Source organism: Gallus gallus, chromosome 5 (assembly GCF_016699485.2).
Source record: "Gallus gallus isolate bGalGal1 chromosome 5, bGalGal1.mat.broiler.GRCg7b, whole genome shotgun sequence".
Taxonomy (NCBI): Eukaryota; Metazoa; Chordata; class Aves; order Galliformes; family Phasianidae; genus Gallus; species Gallus gallus.
This window is the reverse complement of record NC_052536.1, coordinates 7,431,598-7,449,816: the sequence shown is the minus strand read 5'-3', so window position 1 is coordinate 7,449,816 and position 18,219 is coordinate 7,431,598. Positions and strand designations below refer to the sequence as shown.

The window sequence follows — 18,219 nt, the reverse complement described above, 5'->3', positions numbered from 1 at the left end:
TCAGCTCTGACATGAGGCCCTTTCTGTCTCCCATGTTTCTTCCTCTTGCCATCAGGCCTCCCAGGGAAGGTTGTTGCAGAGAAGCTGGTGCTTCCCTGTGTGCCAGCGCTGCGTTAAGTGAAATAATCATGAGCAGGGAGTTGAGGACTGCAGGAGCAGAGCATGGAGGCCCTAACTCCCAGCTGATGTCCTTTACTAGCAGGTTGTTTTTTGTAATGTCCTTTCTAATTGATCTTTTGGGATCTGGCCAGTCTGTCCCATTGACCTCAGTTCCTGATCTTTTACACTGACAAAGGGTGTAACCAGTAAGTCTTCTTTTCCAAGTACCTTCTGGGCTTGGCCAGGAGATATTTATTTCTCACATTGGTTTGAACCCTCCTTGTGGCAAGGAGAAAACACGTCAGATCTTCTTGTGGCTGTCTTCTGCGAAATCCATATGGATGGAAAGATTTCAGAGCTGTTTGCGTGGTGCTGGATGTATCTGTCCATGGCATTGGGTAGAGCATTACTGAAACTTGACTAAAAGAAGTCCTCTGAAATCCTGGCTTCTTGTTGTAATGTTCCCTTGGTCCATTGAAGTCCCTTCTCCCTGGGGACACGTGTCTGCAGGTGCTGCAGATGGATGGATCCTCACCCTTCAAGGAGTTCTACCTGTAAGCGCTATTGCTGTGTTTTGGGACCACCAAATGAGAATGCCCTGCTTGCCCTTCCCGTGATGTTCTGCATTTGAATTTCTTTTCCAACAGGAAAGCAATCCTGTTTTAGGGATTTTATCTTAATTTTCTGAGGCTATTAAAATCTTCCTGAGGTTAGAGAGACTTCATCTCATGAAAGAGGAAAGGGAGGCTGAGATAAAAGTGGTCCTTGGAGACAGGTCTGAAAGGCGGCTCCTCTTTATGACATTTCCTCTTGCACAGCAGAATTTTTAATTTATAATGTTTTTCCTTGTAAAATACAGCAGCCTATAGTATCAGGTTGCAACATTTCCCACCTTTGCACTGGCAGGGAGCCCGAATCAATCAGGAGAAAAGGTGGATTGGAAGTTGGGCCCAAACAAAGAACAAAGGTCTTCACAGCAGGACATACATCCATCTTAGACTTTCATTTCAGATATGTTTTTCATAGAGCAAGATTAATTAGACAGAGACAAAAAGAAACATTAAAATGCCTACAATTCACACATATACTACATGTTGTAAAATCCATTATTCTACATTCCACATCGAGGGATAAAAAGAAAATATTGTTGTCAATTATAAAATGCTAAAGATAGCTCTATACTTTTTTAAATGAACAATGATAAAAGCCTTGAAAAATTCCCTTTGATGTGAATGGAGTCTTCAGCATTTTGAAATACAATAAGATGGATTAATTGCTACTCATTAGGCAGCAAGTTGGGACAGCTTTGAATGCGCATTCTCTTCTTGGCATTAGCTATTGCCTGGCTGAAATAGCCAGCTTTTGTATTTACTCCTGTCTTCTCTAATAATAAGCAAATTGGAGATCAGGGCTAGAAACACTGAAGTGCTCTCTATCTTTTGTCCAGAACAATTGTATATTTTCGTGATTTGTTTATCTTTTTTGAGCTACAGCTAATTATTGCAAAGGTTATTTGAATCAATACGAGATCTGAGCAGAAATAACATCTGCAAAATTGCTTATTAGGATAGTATTTTATGCTAGTGTTACTGTACTGTCCATTTTGTAGCATATTGTTGTTTCTTATGTCATATTTTTTTCCGTACAAAAGTTTTGTGTTTTAAATATTCGTGCAGGTTTTAGGCTTTCTTGAATTAATGCTGTGTTCTGTTCTGCATAATTTTTCTCATTCTGTCCTAGTTTTGTTTTGTTTTTTTTTCTTTCCTAAAGTCATAGACAACGTGGTATGCAAAGCCCCATTTATCATTCTAGGATAACAGGCTTTGGTTTTTTTTTTCTTGCTGTAGAACTGATTGATTGAATTGTTCTGCTGTTTATGTTGGATTAAAGGAAAGTCGAGCACAAATCCCTTTGTGCTTGTCACGTAGAACACTTGTTTCACGTGGGGCTTTTATGGATATTAAGAATTAGAATTGGATGATAGTGGGGCGTTATTCTTATCTAATTTAACTATGTCTTTTGCATTCCAAAACTAGTGGGTGAAAAGTAAAACTCAAGGGCCTGATTCATTAAAAGTTGCATGGTCTCCTTTCATTAGGTTCTTAGGGCTTACCCCTTCCTAACACAAGGTGTTTGCAGCCGCAGCCCTGAGCAGTTGGCTAAAACAAGAGGCAGATCCTTTCCGCCATTATGGTGATGATGATTTAGGGATTTGGTGGAACTACTCCAGATTTTCATTGATTGTGCTCTAAGTCCACCTCAGTAACATCTCCAGATACGTACTTCTATAAGGAGAGGGGAAGACAGTAGTCAAAGGGTGCAGCCTGTTACTAACTACCACGTCATTCCTGGGCTTCAGCAATCCCATCGGAGCCCATAAATTAAGTAGGGTCAAGCCAGGGCAGGGCCAGATGGGACCTATCCAAGGGATACCTTAAGCGCTGGTGGGATTTAGTGATTCGGTGGGAGATGCTGTCCCCCTGCAGCTCCTGACGAACCTCACCACAGTACTCTGCAGCACGCTGGGCCAAACTTTCATTTTGTGTACATCAGTGTAAACCTCCTTGGCCAGAAGGGATTTATTCCAGCTTTACACAGCGGCACACGCGAGTAAAACCAAGCCCTTCTGCCTTGGACAAGATAGGAAATCCAAGTCTTAACTCTTTGCGGTCATTAAAAATCCCACAACGTTCCTGTTTAGAGTAGGGGTGTTAACCCATTTGTCCTGGCCAAATTCCAACCTGGGTAATTACTGTAATCTGCCTGTTTAAATTACCCCTGCCGTTTTAATTGGATATATTACTTCTCTTGCCGCCTAAACTGTGATGTAATACCATTGTGTGTTATTAATCAGTTACCAAGTTTCATCCCAGAAGCAGCACGCTGCAGTGATAGGTGGAAAGAGTCATTCCCTGCTGGTTGCAGGCGCTCCCTGCTGCAGTACAAAAAAAGCCCAGTCTATTTGTTTTTTAAAGTCGTAGGCAAGCTGATATTTCAGTTCAAATAAGCAGCTTCAGAATGTGGTTTTTCCATTTCTTTTTGAAGCCTGTGTAGTCTGCCTGGTAATACATGGCGGTGCAGCCCACCACCTGGAGCTGGAAGTGCTCCGTGCTAGGAGAATTCAGGATCTCTTAGCTTTTGCTTTTGATTCTGAATTTGATTTCTCCCACGCTTCAATGTAAGTTACGGTTGCCTTTAGTTCAAATGGTCTACTGACTATGCATGGGTTCCTAAGCCTCCAAAAGGTGAAACTTCCCGTTGATGAATGTTGGCTGAGTGTCTTGATGCTCAGCAGGGCTGGCAGATGTGTCGCCGTGGGGAAGTTTTATAGAGTCCATGAAACTCCCCAAGATGAGCTCTCCTGCAAGGGATGTGTGCTGAGCTGGCACCTCTCCATTGTGCTTGTTCTCCATCCTCCTAACATGTAATCAAAGGACTGAATAGTGGCCACCACCAAATGCAGCAATTACTACAGGGAAGGCATGAAGGAGCCTGTATGTAGTAAGAGGTCCCATGCCAGAGCACCCCTCACACCTTCCTGCAGTGGGGTGGGCAGGGCTGGATCAGGTGAGATGGTCTTGTTTAGAAGGGAAAGCTGCAGGTTGGTGGGGCGGCCAAGTTCAGGTAGCACACAGCAACAGGACAGAAGCCGCCCTGCAGATAGCAGTGAGCTGCGGCATGGGGGTCCCGAGGCTTAGACAGGTCAGAAGGCAGTGTGCTGCCCTGCCACAGGGATGAGGGGGCTGCAGCCCCTCCCCTGCCCCACTGCTGCCAGGGGCTTCTCTCCTCTCCCAGCTCAGGGAGACGAGTGCAGCAGCAATCCCCTGCACCTCTGTCAGCAGCGTGCACGTGGGGAGCTGCTGTAAATTACCCCCAGAGCGTTGCCGGGTTTTTAGTTGGTTATTTTTATTTCCTTTTAATGAATCAGTCCCTTGGTGAAAGTAACACGTTGTTTAAACCTGGTATTTAACGTTGAGCAAAGTGCTCTTCCTTTGTCTCTTACTATTTTGTTCATATTTTGCTAAAAATCTGCTATTCTACACAAGCATTTTAATAAACTGTTTGTTGTTGTATCCAGGTAACAAGCATGGTAAGTATTCTAACTAAACCAAGTATTATGTACCTTAGCTGTGCTTGGCAGAATTTTTGGCTAGCTTTTCCTGTACTCTCAGCCTGTGCTGTTTCTGAAGGAGCTATTCAAAGGAAGGACTGCTCACCTATCATACTGCTCCATATAAGCTTTAGAGGGAGCGTATGTGCAAAGTCGTATACCGTATATAAGAGCATGCGTCTCCTGCCAGCATGCGTGCTACTTTGCTTGTGAAGTAAAACCCGAAAGCCAACAACATCCTTGCCTAATATTGCTTGTATTCCTTCATCCTAAGTCACGTCCCTAAATGTTAGCACGTATTAATACAGTACCTCCAGACAGGGAACCCCACCGTTCCAGATACCAGCAGTCTGTTGGTTACCTTTATTGTCTGACCTAAAGTACCCCGCTGCATTAAGAGGTGTTCCTTTTCTGTTCTGTGATCATACATGATGGGCAGTGGCTGGGACTCCAAATTTAACACAAGGACTCAGTAACTCTTTTCCTAAACTTGTTCCAATATGCTTGAAAACAGCAGGAATTTTATGGCTGGCTGTTTTCTTTAGGATCACTGTCCATTAGTAACGCACCGCAGCTGGGAGTTTAAATTGCAATGTGGATTTTGGTGATCCCGTTTTTGACATACTTGTTGTAAGACTGACTCTGAGCTGGGTCTAAACGTGTAAGCACAAATACAGTCTGTCGTCGTTTACAGTCGGTCGCAGTTCTGTGTTCTCATCTTACACTGTAATGCTAAAGGCAAACTTCTCTTAGATCTCAACGATAGAGCTCAGATCTCAGCGATCCCTCTCTGGCAAGCAGAGCCTTAGCAGCAGACTGACTTAAAACCAGCAGAATCTGCCCAGATAAATAGGTGGGCAGCAGTTTGCTCTCCCCGTGTGTTGGCAGAGCAGACTGTGAGGATCCAGGTCTACCATGCATGTCTGAGAGGAGGTTTTGCCTTCAGGTAGTCTGAGTGTTAGCCTCCGTGCTGTATTTTTTGTTTCCCTGCATGGTTTGCTATTTTTTGCATTTTCTGTGTGGCTTTGTAAGTTTTGAGTTATGTGCTTGTAGCTGCAGTTATTTAACATCATTTGTTGTGCCAAATGTTTTAAGACTCCGTGTAATTGTCATATTAAAGGATCAGACAGCAAAGGACAAAGCACTCCAGCACATGGCAGCAATGTCATCAGCTCAGATAGTCTCAGCTACTGCTATTCACAACAAGCTGGGCCTGCCAGGAATTCCCCGTCCTACATTTCCTGGGGCACCTGGGGTAAGTTGTTAGCTGAGTCCCGAAAACCCCTGTATTCTCTAACGCTGTTCAGTAGAAATGTAAGGCTGAGTGAATGGATTAATGCTTTCACTTGTCTTTGCAAAAGGAATCGTGCTTGTTCAGAAATATCCCAAACCTTTCAACAGGGAAAACAAGTGTTGGTTTGTTTGTTCTTCTTCTTTCAGTTTTGGCCTGGCATGATTCAAACGGGGCAGCCTGGATCCTCGCAAGAGTAAGTCTGAAAACTGTAGTGTGTTTCTATGTGCAGTGTGGGGTGCTTTGCTGCCACGGGATATCAGTCTTGCAGTAATTTGCACATTTTTCAGAAAGAAGGAAAAGTGGTTGTAGGGAGGAGACTTGCAGTGATGTCATCTCATACTTGAAAAGTTGTAAGGGATCGCATCCCCCATCAGCCAGGAGGAATGCAACCCCTTACCTCTGCGGTGGCTCTGGAGCAACGTCTCCCAGCCTCGTTTTTCATCTTCTCCCTGCCTCATTTCCTTGAGGTCCATGGGAATCTTTGTGCCCCAGTACTTGGATGTCCTCTGGATTTACTGGGAGGCAAAGCATCTGCGTCTGCTGGGATGGTTGCAGCAGGCAGGGCAGGAGCATGGACAAGCTCCCCACTTCAGCACGTTGGGTGTATGTAGTTCTCATGCTTCTCTCTCTTGCTGTTGCCTCTTTATGGCTGTTAGATATGCTATGTAAGGATCAAACGTCTTTGTGGGTAAAGATCATTAACGGTGTGTATGACTCTAATGGAATTTACTGTGGATGGCATGGTGTATGATTTTTTTGTAACTGTTTATTCCAGTGTAAAGCCATTCGTTCAGCAGGCCTACCCTATACAGCCATCAGTCACAGCTCCCATTTCAGGTAACTTTCATTGCTTGCCTCCACTAAAAAGGGTTGGATTGTGTCCTAAATGTGATGTTTTAACTGCTGACCTGGACAGAGCCACTACTCCATTTCTAATGACCCCAGCAACCAAACCAAACACCAGTCTCTAACAAATACCAGTGTCCTGATACTTGTTACGAGGGAGAGTCAGTGAGTTTGGGCGTTTTGTGTTTGATTGTACATTTTAGATAGCAAGTGTTAATACATATGTGAGGAGTTGCTGTGATATGTGTTATCTAGCCAGTGTTTCATCCTGCAACAAAATGCATTGTAAAAAATGAATAGTAGGATGCATGTTTGTATTTTAATAGCTATAATAACGAGCCTCCATTTATTTTTAATTGAGGCTAAAAACTGTTCAGAAACCATTTGTGTTTAGGTATTAGGTGACTTAGGTATAAGTCTGTGTGTCTGTTGTTGGTAACCCTTCTCCTCCTGAAGGTTCAGCTCTGCCTGATGCCCCTTTGTTAGGTGCTGAATGCTTACTCTGACTACCATTGCTTGTACTGGTGGTGCCCTTTCCATGGCTACTTCCATTCTCCTTTTCCCAAGTTGATTTCACACCTAACACCAGAGAAGAGAATTATTTCTTTGCAGGTGACAACTAACTTTGTAATGCTTCCCCTGCCAAACTACACCACGCTCCTGACTCTCAGCTGCAGTTTTTTCTGACTCCCTTGTGCTTTGTGTTGTTTCTCACTTCCTGCTATACAACACTTGTGACTGTCAGACACTTCGACTCTCCGTTTATCTTCCGTGTTTTCTTTCAGAATGGGATTTTTAGTATTTCTAATCAGTCAGAACTCATGCATTTGCTTCGTTAGAGCTCCTGTTCACGTGTAACCACTCACTGTTGTAATTCCCTGTTTCACAAGAAGCCTCCAACCCTCTTTGTGTAAATTTGAGGGTTGGATCCAGCTCCCAGACTCACTGAGAGATACGGACACAAACTATCTGCGACCTCTCCCTGGTTCTCAACCCTGTTCAGGTTTATCCTGGTTTTCTGACCTTTCTTGTGTGTCTCCCAGGATCAGCTTCTGCCTTCCAGCTGCAGCCTTTCTCTTCTTCCCTTACTGTTTTGTTTCCTTCTCATCTAATTTTCCACGATGAGGAGCAAGAGATAGCATTTATTCGTTCTCTTGAGGTGAATTAGAGATGGTGGCTAACATCCCTTCTCTCTCTAGAGCATGTCATTCCCTCTTTATTATCAATTTAAAACTTTCTTTTTAGAGTATGATTCAGCTCTCTACAGTAATTATTTATTATTATCTGTAATATAATGATGCCTAAAAGCTCCAAAAGAAGCCGAGGACCCAATGTGCAAATACATAGTAAGAAACAGTCCCTGCATTGGAAAGTGTGTACACTAAATAGGAGAGAGGGATTGAGAGTGGCAGAAGAAATAGGCAGAAAGAGAGGTGATTTACTTGTAACATGTGGCACATTAGGAGCCAGAAATGGAGGCCAGTTCCCCTGACTCCTGAGGCAGTAATACCTCCTTGGAGCGCTGCTGCTTGTTTCCAGGCAAGGGTCAGCTGTAAGTCTGTGTGAAGCCTCTGTAGATCTCTAATATCTAGTATATAATTTAAACAAAACTTCTACAGTGAGTTACAAGCTTAAGGAAACGGTGGAGCCAATCTCTTCTTTGTACCATTTTTAGCTTGTTGGGTTGGGACCTCTTCTTCTACACGTTTCTCTGTGTTGTCCTTATTTTCATTCATTATTGGTTAACGTGAATCTAAATGACCAAGGATCAGCTACCTAGGTGATTCCTGGTTGTATTTAATTCAGAAAATGTAAACTGAGGAATGATCTTGATGAAAACGGTTCCTTTGCTTTAGGATTTGAGCCTACGTCAGCTCCAGCTCCGTCAGTCCCTGCGTGGCAGGGCCGATCGATCGGTACGACCAAGCTCAGGCTGGTGGAGTTTTCAGCTTTCCTTGAACAGCAGAGGGATCCTGAATCAGTAAGTGTTGTCCTCGTGTCCGCTCGTCTTTGGCTTTCCTCAGTTCCCTCCCCCTCGGAGCGTGCTTTCCAGGACTAAGCCTGGTGGAATACACACCCCGTATTGCTGTGTACCGCTCAATGTAGTATTCCTTTCATGGTGGTACCACGTTCCTTTCTTGCCCTCTTTGTCCAATTGCTGAAGAGAGAGGCCTGTCTGAGAGCAGGCATGGTTCGCCGTGCCTCACTGTTAACCTACTTTAGCAGCTGTACCAAATTGCATCATGTTTTTGGCAGCGGTTCAGTGCCTAACTGTAAGTTACAATTTAATCTATTTCCTAGCAGAAACAAAATCAAGGACTTGTATACAAATCATGCATGGCCCTTTACAAAACTGATGTTAGGGTCATCCTCTGGGTGTTTTTGGGATAGTTCCTTTGGGTTCAGGCCTTCCTAGCATACAGCATTCATCTGTATTGCTTCTTTTTTTCTTTTCTTTTTTTTGAGAATACCGTTCTAAATGTGTGGTCATTGGGTCTTGCTTGATTTTGTGCCTTAGGATCCAGTGTGAGTTTGTTGTTGTTTGGGCTTCTTTTTTTGTTGTTTTGTTTTTCGAGGAAGGTTTTGGTTTATAAGTCTTTATACTGTACCTGCGGGGGTAGTTTATGGGGTTGGCTGTAGTATTTTATTTACGCCAGTTAGCCATGAACCTTGATATTAATCATCACGTATTTACTACAGACATTTGTGAGTAGCCTAGCACGGTTTCTACCGTGTCACAGAAAAATCAAAAGAGCTTCTTTCAGCTCGAACCTGAGAATTTTTATTGAGATAATTTCTGAAAAGCAAATACTGTCATGAATGGGTGATATAGACAGGTCGTTCTTGTTCAGATGCCTGGTAAAATACAGTAGCTTGGAGCAGAGAGAAGTTATCGCTTGCTCTTTGTGATTAAGTACTGGAAACCATAGCTTTTATGGGCTCTGGCCAGAGGTGTTATCCCGGGAGTGTTTACCCTGCATAATGGAGACCGGAGACATAGCCCAGAAACCTTACAACAGAGGAATGCTCCTGGCAGAGAAACACCCCAACGGAAATATGCCATATCTCAGCTATTCATACACTAAATATGTGGCAGTGTGCAGGGCTGCTGAGCATCCCGTTTGGCCAGGCTCAGTTAATGCTGAGGAAGGTGGTGTCTGCCAGCAGGTACTGTTGGCTCAGCTCTTGCTGGGTGGGTTGCTGCTGCATGGCTTCACTGAGACCCCCACTGCCGCCTGGGAGCAACCAGGGCTCAGCCCACGCTGTCGGGCAGCCCCGGCCCTGTGGGCTGCACAGGGCAGACTGCAGCCACAGTCACCCTGACTCTCAGTGTTGGGTTCCAGCCATGGCTGGAACACCTTCTCTGCCTGAGCACTGCGTTCAGCCAGGCAGGATTTGTATTTCTGATGCAGTGAAGGCAGCATTCAGGTTTCCCTTTGGGCAGCCCGACTGAACACCTGTGGCTGTGTGCCACGCAGTGTGCCCTGCTGTTCCCTGATCCCTGCTGCACCCAGGCTGCTCTGCATGGGGATACTGCTAGCGTGCCTGGAGCGTGTTGGCAAACAGGGTGCAGCTGTGCAACATGCACTGCATGTGGGTGAATGGCAGCTCAGTGCATCCTGAGTTACAGTTCTGCCAGAGCCTGCAGCAATGCTGCTGGGCTGTAGGAGGTTCTCAGTTCTCCTGTGGGTGTAGACTATGGGAAGGCAGTGGATGAGTGGTGGGGGGCTGAAACACAGCTAGCCTACATAGTCTCATAGCTGCTGTGAAGCCTTTTTTGGAGTAAACTCGTGTTATTTGGAATTCCGGAGGGTGCAGGGAGGCCCACCAGTGCTTGTCCCAGCTTGCAAGCATAACTACTGCAGAGCACATTTGGTAAATGCAGGAGGGGTAGGAGAGAAGCAGAAGCATGGAAGTACCCAGACTTGTTTTTAAAGACTCAGAATCACATGCTACAGCATTGCAAAAAGACGACACAAAGACAATTCTGTTGTCTTTCGTGGATAAATTCCAGCGTGGATCATTCTCTGTCCCTGCTCTGCACGTGCTTCAGGGTGCTGAGGGCTGCGCAGTGGGCATGCAGCAGATGCTGCCTGGCTGCTGTCCTTGGGCTGCTGGTCACCCTGTGCTGCACTCCACCATCATTGTTCAGCTCCAGTTAAGTATTCTTTTGATCTAACAAATTTCTAATGTTTTGTTGGGGGGAAAAGAAAAAAAAAAAAGGCAAAAAGAAAAGACAGTTCCTCCTTCCTTCATCTGAAAACCGGGTCAGAAAGCCTGATAGTGGTGAGGACAAATAGACCCATTCCTCCTTAAAATGGGACTTGGGGCCAGGGCTTGGTGACCCTGGGAGGCCTCTTGCAGCCTGTGTTCCCGTACTGCAATTACGGATTCAGGTGTCTGCCCATGCTGACTCCCAACGACTTCAATGGGGCTGTGCATGGACATAAAGGTCCACCCACTGAGAATTCATCGTAGGAGTGGGGCATTAAGCATTTCTGGGGTTCTTCCAATGGCAATCGGTGCTTAGAAGTACAAAAGCCCCTCGATGTCAGGCAGTTACGTTAATTCCAGGTGGGCATTCTCATGGGTCAGAAACATGCTCCAGAGAGCCCTGTCACTTGTTGGGGGCTGCTGACTTCCTTCCCTTGCCTGGCCACAGAATTGCTCCATTTACAAAAGACAGAAATATAGGGAGGAAAGAATAAACATCCCTCACTGTAAGTCTGCGTGGCAGAGGATCATCTGGAAGGGCGTAAGATGGCACAGTTGCAAAATCTTGGAATACTGACTGGGGAAGATTTCTCCTCCTCTAACATGAAAATCAATTCAGTTTATAAATGTCAAGCTGTATTTCCCTTCTGTGGCATTTTGTGCTCAATCACAATTCTTAAATAGTGCTTAGGAGCTGCCGTGCCACCTCCCAGAGTAGAGCCTTTCTTCTCTCTGCCTCGTCAAGGTTTCTGACTGTTGCATGCATTTCGGGCAGCTTTCTGTCTTAGGCCTGGAAGGAACACGGCTGGCTGCTGGGCCTTGTTGGTATTAACACACCCGTCCAAACCAGCAGATGGTGGTAGGTCCAAATTTCTTCAAAACGTATTTTGAAAAGTGGTGAAGAAATAAAATATTCTTTATGTTTTCATTCGGGTTTTACTGTTGTTGTAAAGGGGGCTTTGTGAGCCCGGGGAGAAATGTGCCTGAGAAGCAGAAAGTGAAAGCAGTTGCGAGAGGGCTGTAAAAGCAGCCCACCATCATTAGCCAGATGCAGTAAAATTCACCCAAGTTAATCAAACCACCTAAGTGATGAAAAATCAGTGAGGTCTTTTCAGAAGAAGCCCTCCATCTTTGAACAACATCCATCGTTAAAGGCATCGTTTGTCCCTTCTTTATTCCCCAAAAAGCGTATGGAAGTCTCCGTCCTCCATTAGCATCGTTGCGAAAGGAAGAGGAGGCAAAGACACGCTTGGCCAAACGTTGTGGAGTGGCAGATTCAGGATTTTGGGTCGTTTAAATCTAAAATCCATTGGAGTTTAAAAAATGGAAGGGATAAAAGTGTCATTCCTTGTGCGGTGCTGAGCAGCACGTGTCCATCTCCATAAAATGTTTGTCCTGGGGTGTCACGTCTTTATGTGCTCATGTGCTCCTCTTTTCCTCCTTCATTCAGTGTAGAAGCAGCAGCCTTTCTTTGATAAGCCGCTGTTCAGCAGTTTGTTTTCTTCTGTTGTTGAAATGCGTGGCCCCGTGCCCTGCTTGCTGAGCAGTATCTAAACTCTCCTCCAGAGAGAATTAATAATTTCCTCCATCTGCATTTCACAGATGTATCCGTGCAGTCGTCTCTGAGATTGAGGGGCACTCTTGCTGACATCTGACAAACCAAGAAGTTCAGGTGCAAAAGAATGAATGGGCCTCTGATTTGGAGGGTCCACTTTGTTTTGTCATGAGCCTGATTTTTCCAAATACTTAGCATTATTGAGAGCTTCCTATATTCAGGCATAATTTTCCCATCTGAGCTCTCAGCACTTGTGGAACCGGGACCGTGGGGTCTCGGATCAGGCAGGCCAGAACAGAAGGCTGCATCTGCAGTGCTGTAGGAAAGCAGATGAGTTGTGAGCATCTTGCCTCGCCAGCAAGTCCTGGCTGCACTCTGGGGCTCCTGTGCAGTACGTGGGAAGTGCTGGGCAGCAGTACTGTGTCAGGCTGGGGGCTGCACTGCGTCCCCAGCAGGGTTCTGCCCCACTCAGCTCCTGCCTCCCTGTTTCTGCAACTAGAAAGCTGTCTGAGGACTTCTCTTAGGGCACGTTCCTGATTGAACCCTGAGCAGAGACAGGCAGGAGGCTGATGGGTGGAGGTCCTCAAAAAACAAGGGAGACTGTGCATTGTGTCCTAACACACGAGCACAGGATGGTCATGAGCGTGTCAAAATCCCTAACAACAGGACTTGGTGAAGTCTCTGGTTATAGGACAAGAGCATTAGGAATACAAGTCCCAGTCTGCTTCGGTGGAGGACAGCTGCAGTGGCAGTGAAATACCCGCTTCCCAGTGTTTTGGTAGAAATAAGAACTGCTGGCAGAGCGAGTGACTTTCTTACACCAGCAGGAAATTAAAGAGCGTCAGATGTACAAGATAGAGCGAGGCAGCAGCACTGCGCAGGGCAGGCTGCAGGTGACAGCAGCACATTGACTGCTTTCTAATCAGTCTGCACTTGCCTGGCCCCCTCCTTCAGCAGTGCAGTGCTGTGCAGGCCACAGGCTCTGAGGCAGGGCAGGCCAGGACCGATGCACAGGGCCTGGCACTCGAGCAGCACCGGTGCCTCTCGTTTCAGCCTGCTGCCCTTAGGCTGAATCCTGCTCGGCCGCCCACAAAACTTCTGTTTCACAGACAGGGATGGCTGTTGGCTGGCTGTGTAAGTGCAGAACTGGTGAGGAGATGTTGCAGATACACGCACTGCTGGATAGAACAAGTGGAGGTGATTCGTCTTTGTTCTGCCCCGGCTAAATGCACGCATCCTCTGCCACTGGCAATTTGTCTCGGTTCTTTTAAATTCCTAAGTGGATTATAATTTTTCTCGTGGTATTATTTGACAACAGTCATATTTCATGGCTTTACTGCATTCTTTGGATAGTTGGAATTTTTTAAGGAAGGGAGCTCAGTAAGAGGCGGCCATCTCCAGGGCATGTTGTGTAATGCAGATGCTGCAGACAAAGTAGCTGCAAACATTCTTTGTGCATTTTTACAGAGTTTTTACCCTTGGAAAACACAGGATCTGACCTGTGGTGGCTGACAGCAGCTGAAGCACATTGCTGCCTCAGTGCTGGATGCAGACCCTTCCGATGCTGTGGCACGAGCAAAGTCCTCCACACCTACTGTGCCTCGGTGACTGGAACACGCAGTCTGAGGCACCAGTGGGTTCTGACGATATTGAGGGCATTTTTAAGCTTTTCAGACAAAACGTGAGCATGCAGCTTAGCCTCTTTGCTTCTATTTACAGATAAATTCCCACCGTGAAGTATGTATGAAAACTGCGGGGACATTTTGGTCCCCGTTTGCCCTGCTTCTAATACAGCATCATTCATTGGTTTGCAGAAATGTGCCACGTTTAATTAGCTTAGTAATAACCGTACTTAGTATAGGAATTGCAGCAACAGAAGGAGAAAATAATCACACATTGCAATGTCAAAATAAACATTTCCGTCCTAGGAATGTTGTCAGGTGATGTCATACCATCTGTCCCACTGTACCCGCTCAGAAATGTTGCTGCAGCAGCATCTGGTACTTTGGCAAGCTCAGCAGACAACTGTGGTAGCTTTACAGCTGCCTTCAGCTCTGCTTTTGTATTTAAACAGCATAAAGACTTCTTGAACTGCTCCGTGTTCCTGTACAGGATTTCTTTTACTGAGGTTTAGATACTGAGCAAGTTTTACTGCGTCAGCCCTTAGTCTGAAGGAGGGAGAGCAGAGGTGCTCACCCCCAGGAGAGCCCTCCTTGGCAGATTAAGAGTTTGCAGGGGAGGGGGGGATGTTCTGGCTTTGTTTCTCACGGAAGGCTGAAGTGCTCACCTCCCCCAGGGAAGTGCTCGTTCCTTGGTCAAGCCTGGCGTCCATCAGCAGCCATGTTGGGTGACTCATCCCACGCCCCTTTGCCTGCGTTTTGCTCCTGTTAGACTAGAAGAGCAACGGGAGCATGCTTCTGGAGCCCTCCTGTGGCTTCCTGCCAGCTCCTGGGGCATGGGACACCGTGGCCTTTTGCTTTGGTGTCCTATACGAAGTTTTGGATCAAAGTTTTTCAGTAGGGGGCAAAAACCCTCCGGTCTGACGTTGTGTCATTCGGTCACAGTGCTGCCAGTGTCAAGAAGTAGAAATTGAAAATGTGGTTCCTTCTCATATTAGTTTGCTTTTTTTTTGTTCTATTTTTTTTTCCCCAAGCTTAAGTGTTTCCTAAGTTCACTTTGTCCACTCCTGAGTGAAGTAAAATGCTACTCTGACTGCAGACACCGCTGTGATAACCTCTCACGTTTACCAACCAGGCCAATGATTTCCGTGTGTAAATGATGAGCTCCTGAGCCAGACCAGGGCACGCTCCCTCCTGCACACACGCATTCCGCTCCCATCCACGCTCCAGACCAGCTCTGTCCCTCTGGGACACACCGTGCAAGTTCTCTGTGCACAAGGGGAAGTGGGATGGCATTATTCTGAGAGAAGCCTGCAAGGAAAATCCATGCAAATGGTGCTCATGTGTCTGATGCATTGAGCTCAAGACTTGCACGTGCAGACACCTTTGCACGCTGTTACACTTTCCATCTTTTCTTTCACCCAACTCCGTAAAAAGCATAAACTTTACCTCATCTTTGGCCACAAACAGGGGTGAGTGTTCCCTGATTCTAAATTCAGATTGCACTGTGCTAGAAGGTTGTCAAATAGATTGCAATTTCTGAGGTACAGAAATGTTGCTGGTCCGTTTCCTTGTCCCCAGAGCCTTGGACATCTGCTGGGGAAGGCCCCGCTCACACTGAAGGAAGGCTATGAGAGGATGTCCAATTAATTTAGATTTGTCATTTCAATTTGTTCATTCAGCAGGTATGTTGTAAACAAAATAGCTTAAATGAGGTCTGCTTTGGGGTTTTAAATATTTTATTTGTGCTTACCAGTTGGGAATTGCCCCTTATATACAGCATCTGTTGGATATGACAGAGTTTTCTAGTGCGTTCATTGACAGCATATCAGTTTTCCTTTAACTGAGTTAGAAAAATCTTTTGTGACCTGCATGGTTAAAAAACACGATGTTTAATCTCACTGCTCTGCAGCTCCTTCAGTCTGCTTGCATGATGCTGGAAGCACCCAAAAGACCACACTGGTCTGAGTGGGAGCTGTTCTGGGCTCCCCTGGCCTGAGGAGTTCCCCCAGCCAGGGCAGGGGCTGCGGAGGTGAGTGGTGAGGTGCAGCGAGGTGAGGTTAAGAAATGCGGAAATGGAAGCAGAACGCATTTTGGCACAGAGAGTGGTGAGTGGCACTCACTCCCTAGGGCTCCCTAGGTGAAGGTTGGCTCCTTTTAGTACTGAGGTCAAAACACTGGAGGGCATATGGCGAGGTCTGCTCATACAGTAGCAGCAACACTGAGTGGCTGGCCTTCTCATGATTGTCATCCTAAGGTTTAAAGAAACTCCTTTCTATCTTTCTTATTGAAGTGCTGTTAGCATATGCTATAGGTTGAGGTTTGTTGTTGTTTTTTTTTTTTTAATAGACAAACAAGAAGTACATAGGTGCAGCTGTTGGGACACCAGCAGAAATCTGGGCTTGGAGGACATGGGACATGAAAAAGCATGGCTGGAAGCAGCAGAAAGAGGCTTCCCTCCAGCACATGTTCATCTGATTATGCCCTGCAATGGGCTCTTCAACACCTTGCTGCCGTTCAGTCTTTCAGTGTAAATTGCTCCCTTGAAGATGACCATGGTTGGTGGTGTGCAGAAGGGCTGTGGAGTTTTGAAGTTGACTCTTGCTCGCTAGGAGCTATTTCACAATCAGTGGAGTTTTTCATGGAAGTCATAGTGCAGAAAATCATAGTCCCAGGAGTAGGGTGCGAGTCATTGAATCCATCAAAGCGTGCTTCCCTCTGCAGGAAGGGTCTCTGCTTAATAAACCTCTGTTCTTTTTGTACAGCACTGACTTTCCTGTCTCTTTCTTGCAGTACAATAAACACCTCTTCGTACACATTGGACACGCAAACCATTCTTACAGCGACCCGTTGCTTGAATCCGTGGACATTCGTCAGATTTATGACAAATTTCCTGAAAAGAAGGGCGGTCTAAAGGAGCTGTTTGGGAAGGGGCCCCAAAATGCTTTCTTCCTCGTAAAATTCTGGGTGAGTAAGACATGACATTGAGAGCCTTTCTTGGCAGCGTGGCCTGTGTTTAGTGCTTAGCTTTGGGGTGCTTGTGGAAATGTCTTATCTTGTCTAAGGGCGTAGATGAGCTGTGTATCCTTCTGGTAGGGTGCTGTCCCAGAGCCACTCTTGCTGGCAGCTCCACAAGTCCGTGTCTCAGATGACATGCAGGGGCAGATGCGTGCCTCAGCTGTGCTTGACACAGCTGCTGGGCAGGAGCAAACAGGTAACGGAGCACTTGTTTGTAAATGGGGAACTGCCATCTAGTGGCCTGAGAACAACCAGGGAAGCAGCAAAATAGAGACTGCTTTTACTGTTTCTGATGTAGAACTCTTTGTCAAACGCACATAATATAAGGATCAGCCTGTACTTAGCAAATAGGACCAAGAAGGACTTGGTTCAAGCGTGCTTTGGGCCAGTCATGAGCTTGTGAGAGTTTCAGGGTTTTTCTTAACAGGTTTTTTGATTGCTAGAGTGCATCTGCTCTCCCCCTGCCTGCTTGTTAGTGAGCCGTGGGACTCTGCTCCAACAATCCTATCTGCTCATTGCAAGCAGGAGTGAAAGCACAATTTGAATGGAAAGCTGAGATGCTGGAGAATATATTGGTCTAGTTTTAGTAAATTTCACTGGTACACCAGGTCTCATTTGTTGCATTTGCAAAACCCCATGGTGATGATGTTATAGGTTCATTCGAAAGGATCACCAAATCTCAAGAGTAGAGACCTTACTGATGCTTACACTTTTTCTTTGCACCAATCTGTTGTTTGTTTGTGATAGGCTCCTCTTCATACCAGAATTTGTTTTTTAAAGCCTCAGTGAAAGGGGCACACTCAGGGACTAATTACAGAGTGGAGAGATTGGCACTGACATTAGAAAAGGTTGATCTGGAAGCACTGCTTATGGCATTGGTCTTTCTCTGTTGAAGTTTGTCTGTGTGATCTGAAATACTCTCCAATCTGTATGTACCCAAGACTTCACATATTGCCAAAAGGTTTTGTGGCACCAAATATGGGAACTGGGAATGAGGGAGAGTCTTCTCTCAAATCTGGGTGCAGAAGAGATAAACCACTGAGTAGGAGCTGTGCTGCACCACAGGAGAAATGCATCGAGAAATTTATGGAGCTTAAAACTAGAAATGGGAGCTACAGACTGAGTGTTTGAGGGCTGGCTGAGCAAAGAGTCCAGAAACAGATGGCAGTGGAGAACTGGAAGCTGAAATACACCAGAAACCAGGAGCCTGCAAAAGGCAGGTGAGAGCATGGAGTTCAAAAGGGATAAGGAGTGGGAAGTGGGAGCATTTGGGGTAAGGAGTCTGCGGGGGAATGCAGGATGACAGCACACAGCAGAGATGCCTGTGTGAGAGTTGGGAGCAGGACAAGCATAAGGACGAAAGAATTACGGCTACAGAGAAACAGCAGTTGGAATTATGGTCTATAATCACTGAGTTCATTTCCTTGCAAAACTTGGGCTTGAATTGAGGCCCGTCATCTCA

General features: G+C 45.9%; 1 protein-coding gene across 14 annotated transcripts in view; it reads left to right on the top strand.

Moving 5' to 3' along the window:
- The window catches only part of TEAD1 (TEA domain transcription factor 1), a 144,258-nt gene that overhangs the window by 107,592 nt on the left and 18,447 nt on the right, over nucleotides 1-18,219 (top strand). For 7 of the 14 annotated variants that reach the window (XM_015286358.4, XM_015286342.4, XM_046941535.1 and 4 more), the window contains 6 exons: nucleotides 4,178-4,189; nucleotides 5,331-5,465; nucleotides 5,651-5,697; nucleotides 6,280-6,341; nucleotides 8,207-8,331; nucleotides 16,533-16,706. In XM_015286358.4, the coding sequence (XP_015141844.1) occupies nucleotides 4,178-4,189; nucleotides 5,331-5,465; nucleotides 5,651-5,697; nucleotides 6,280-6,341; nucleotides 8,207-8,331; nucleotides 16,533-16,706 (555 nt within the window). The remainder of the gene's footprint in view (nucleotides 1-4,177; nucleotides 4,190-5,330; nucleotides 5,466-5,650; nucleotides 5,698-6,279; nucleotides 6,342-8,206; nucleotides 8,332-16,532; nucleotides 16,707-18,219) is intronic. The other 7 variants (XM_046941534.1, XM_046941532.1, XM_046941531.1 and 4 more) reach the window with 2 other exon arrangements.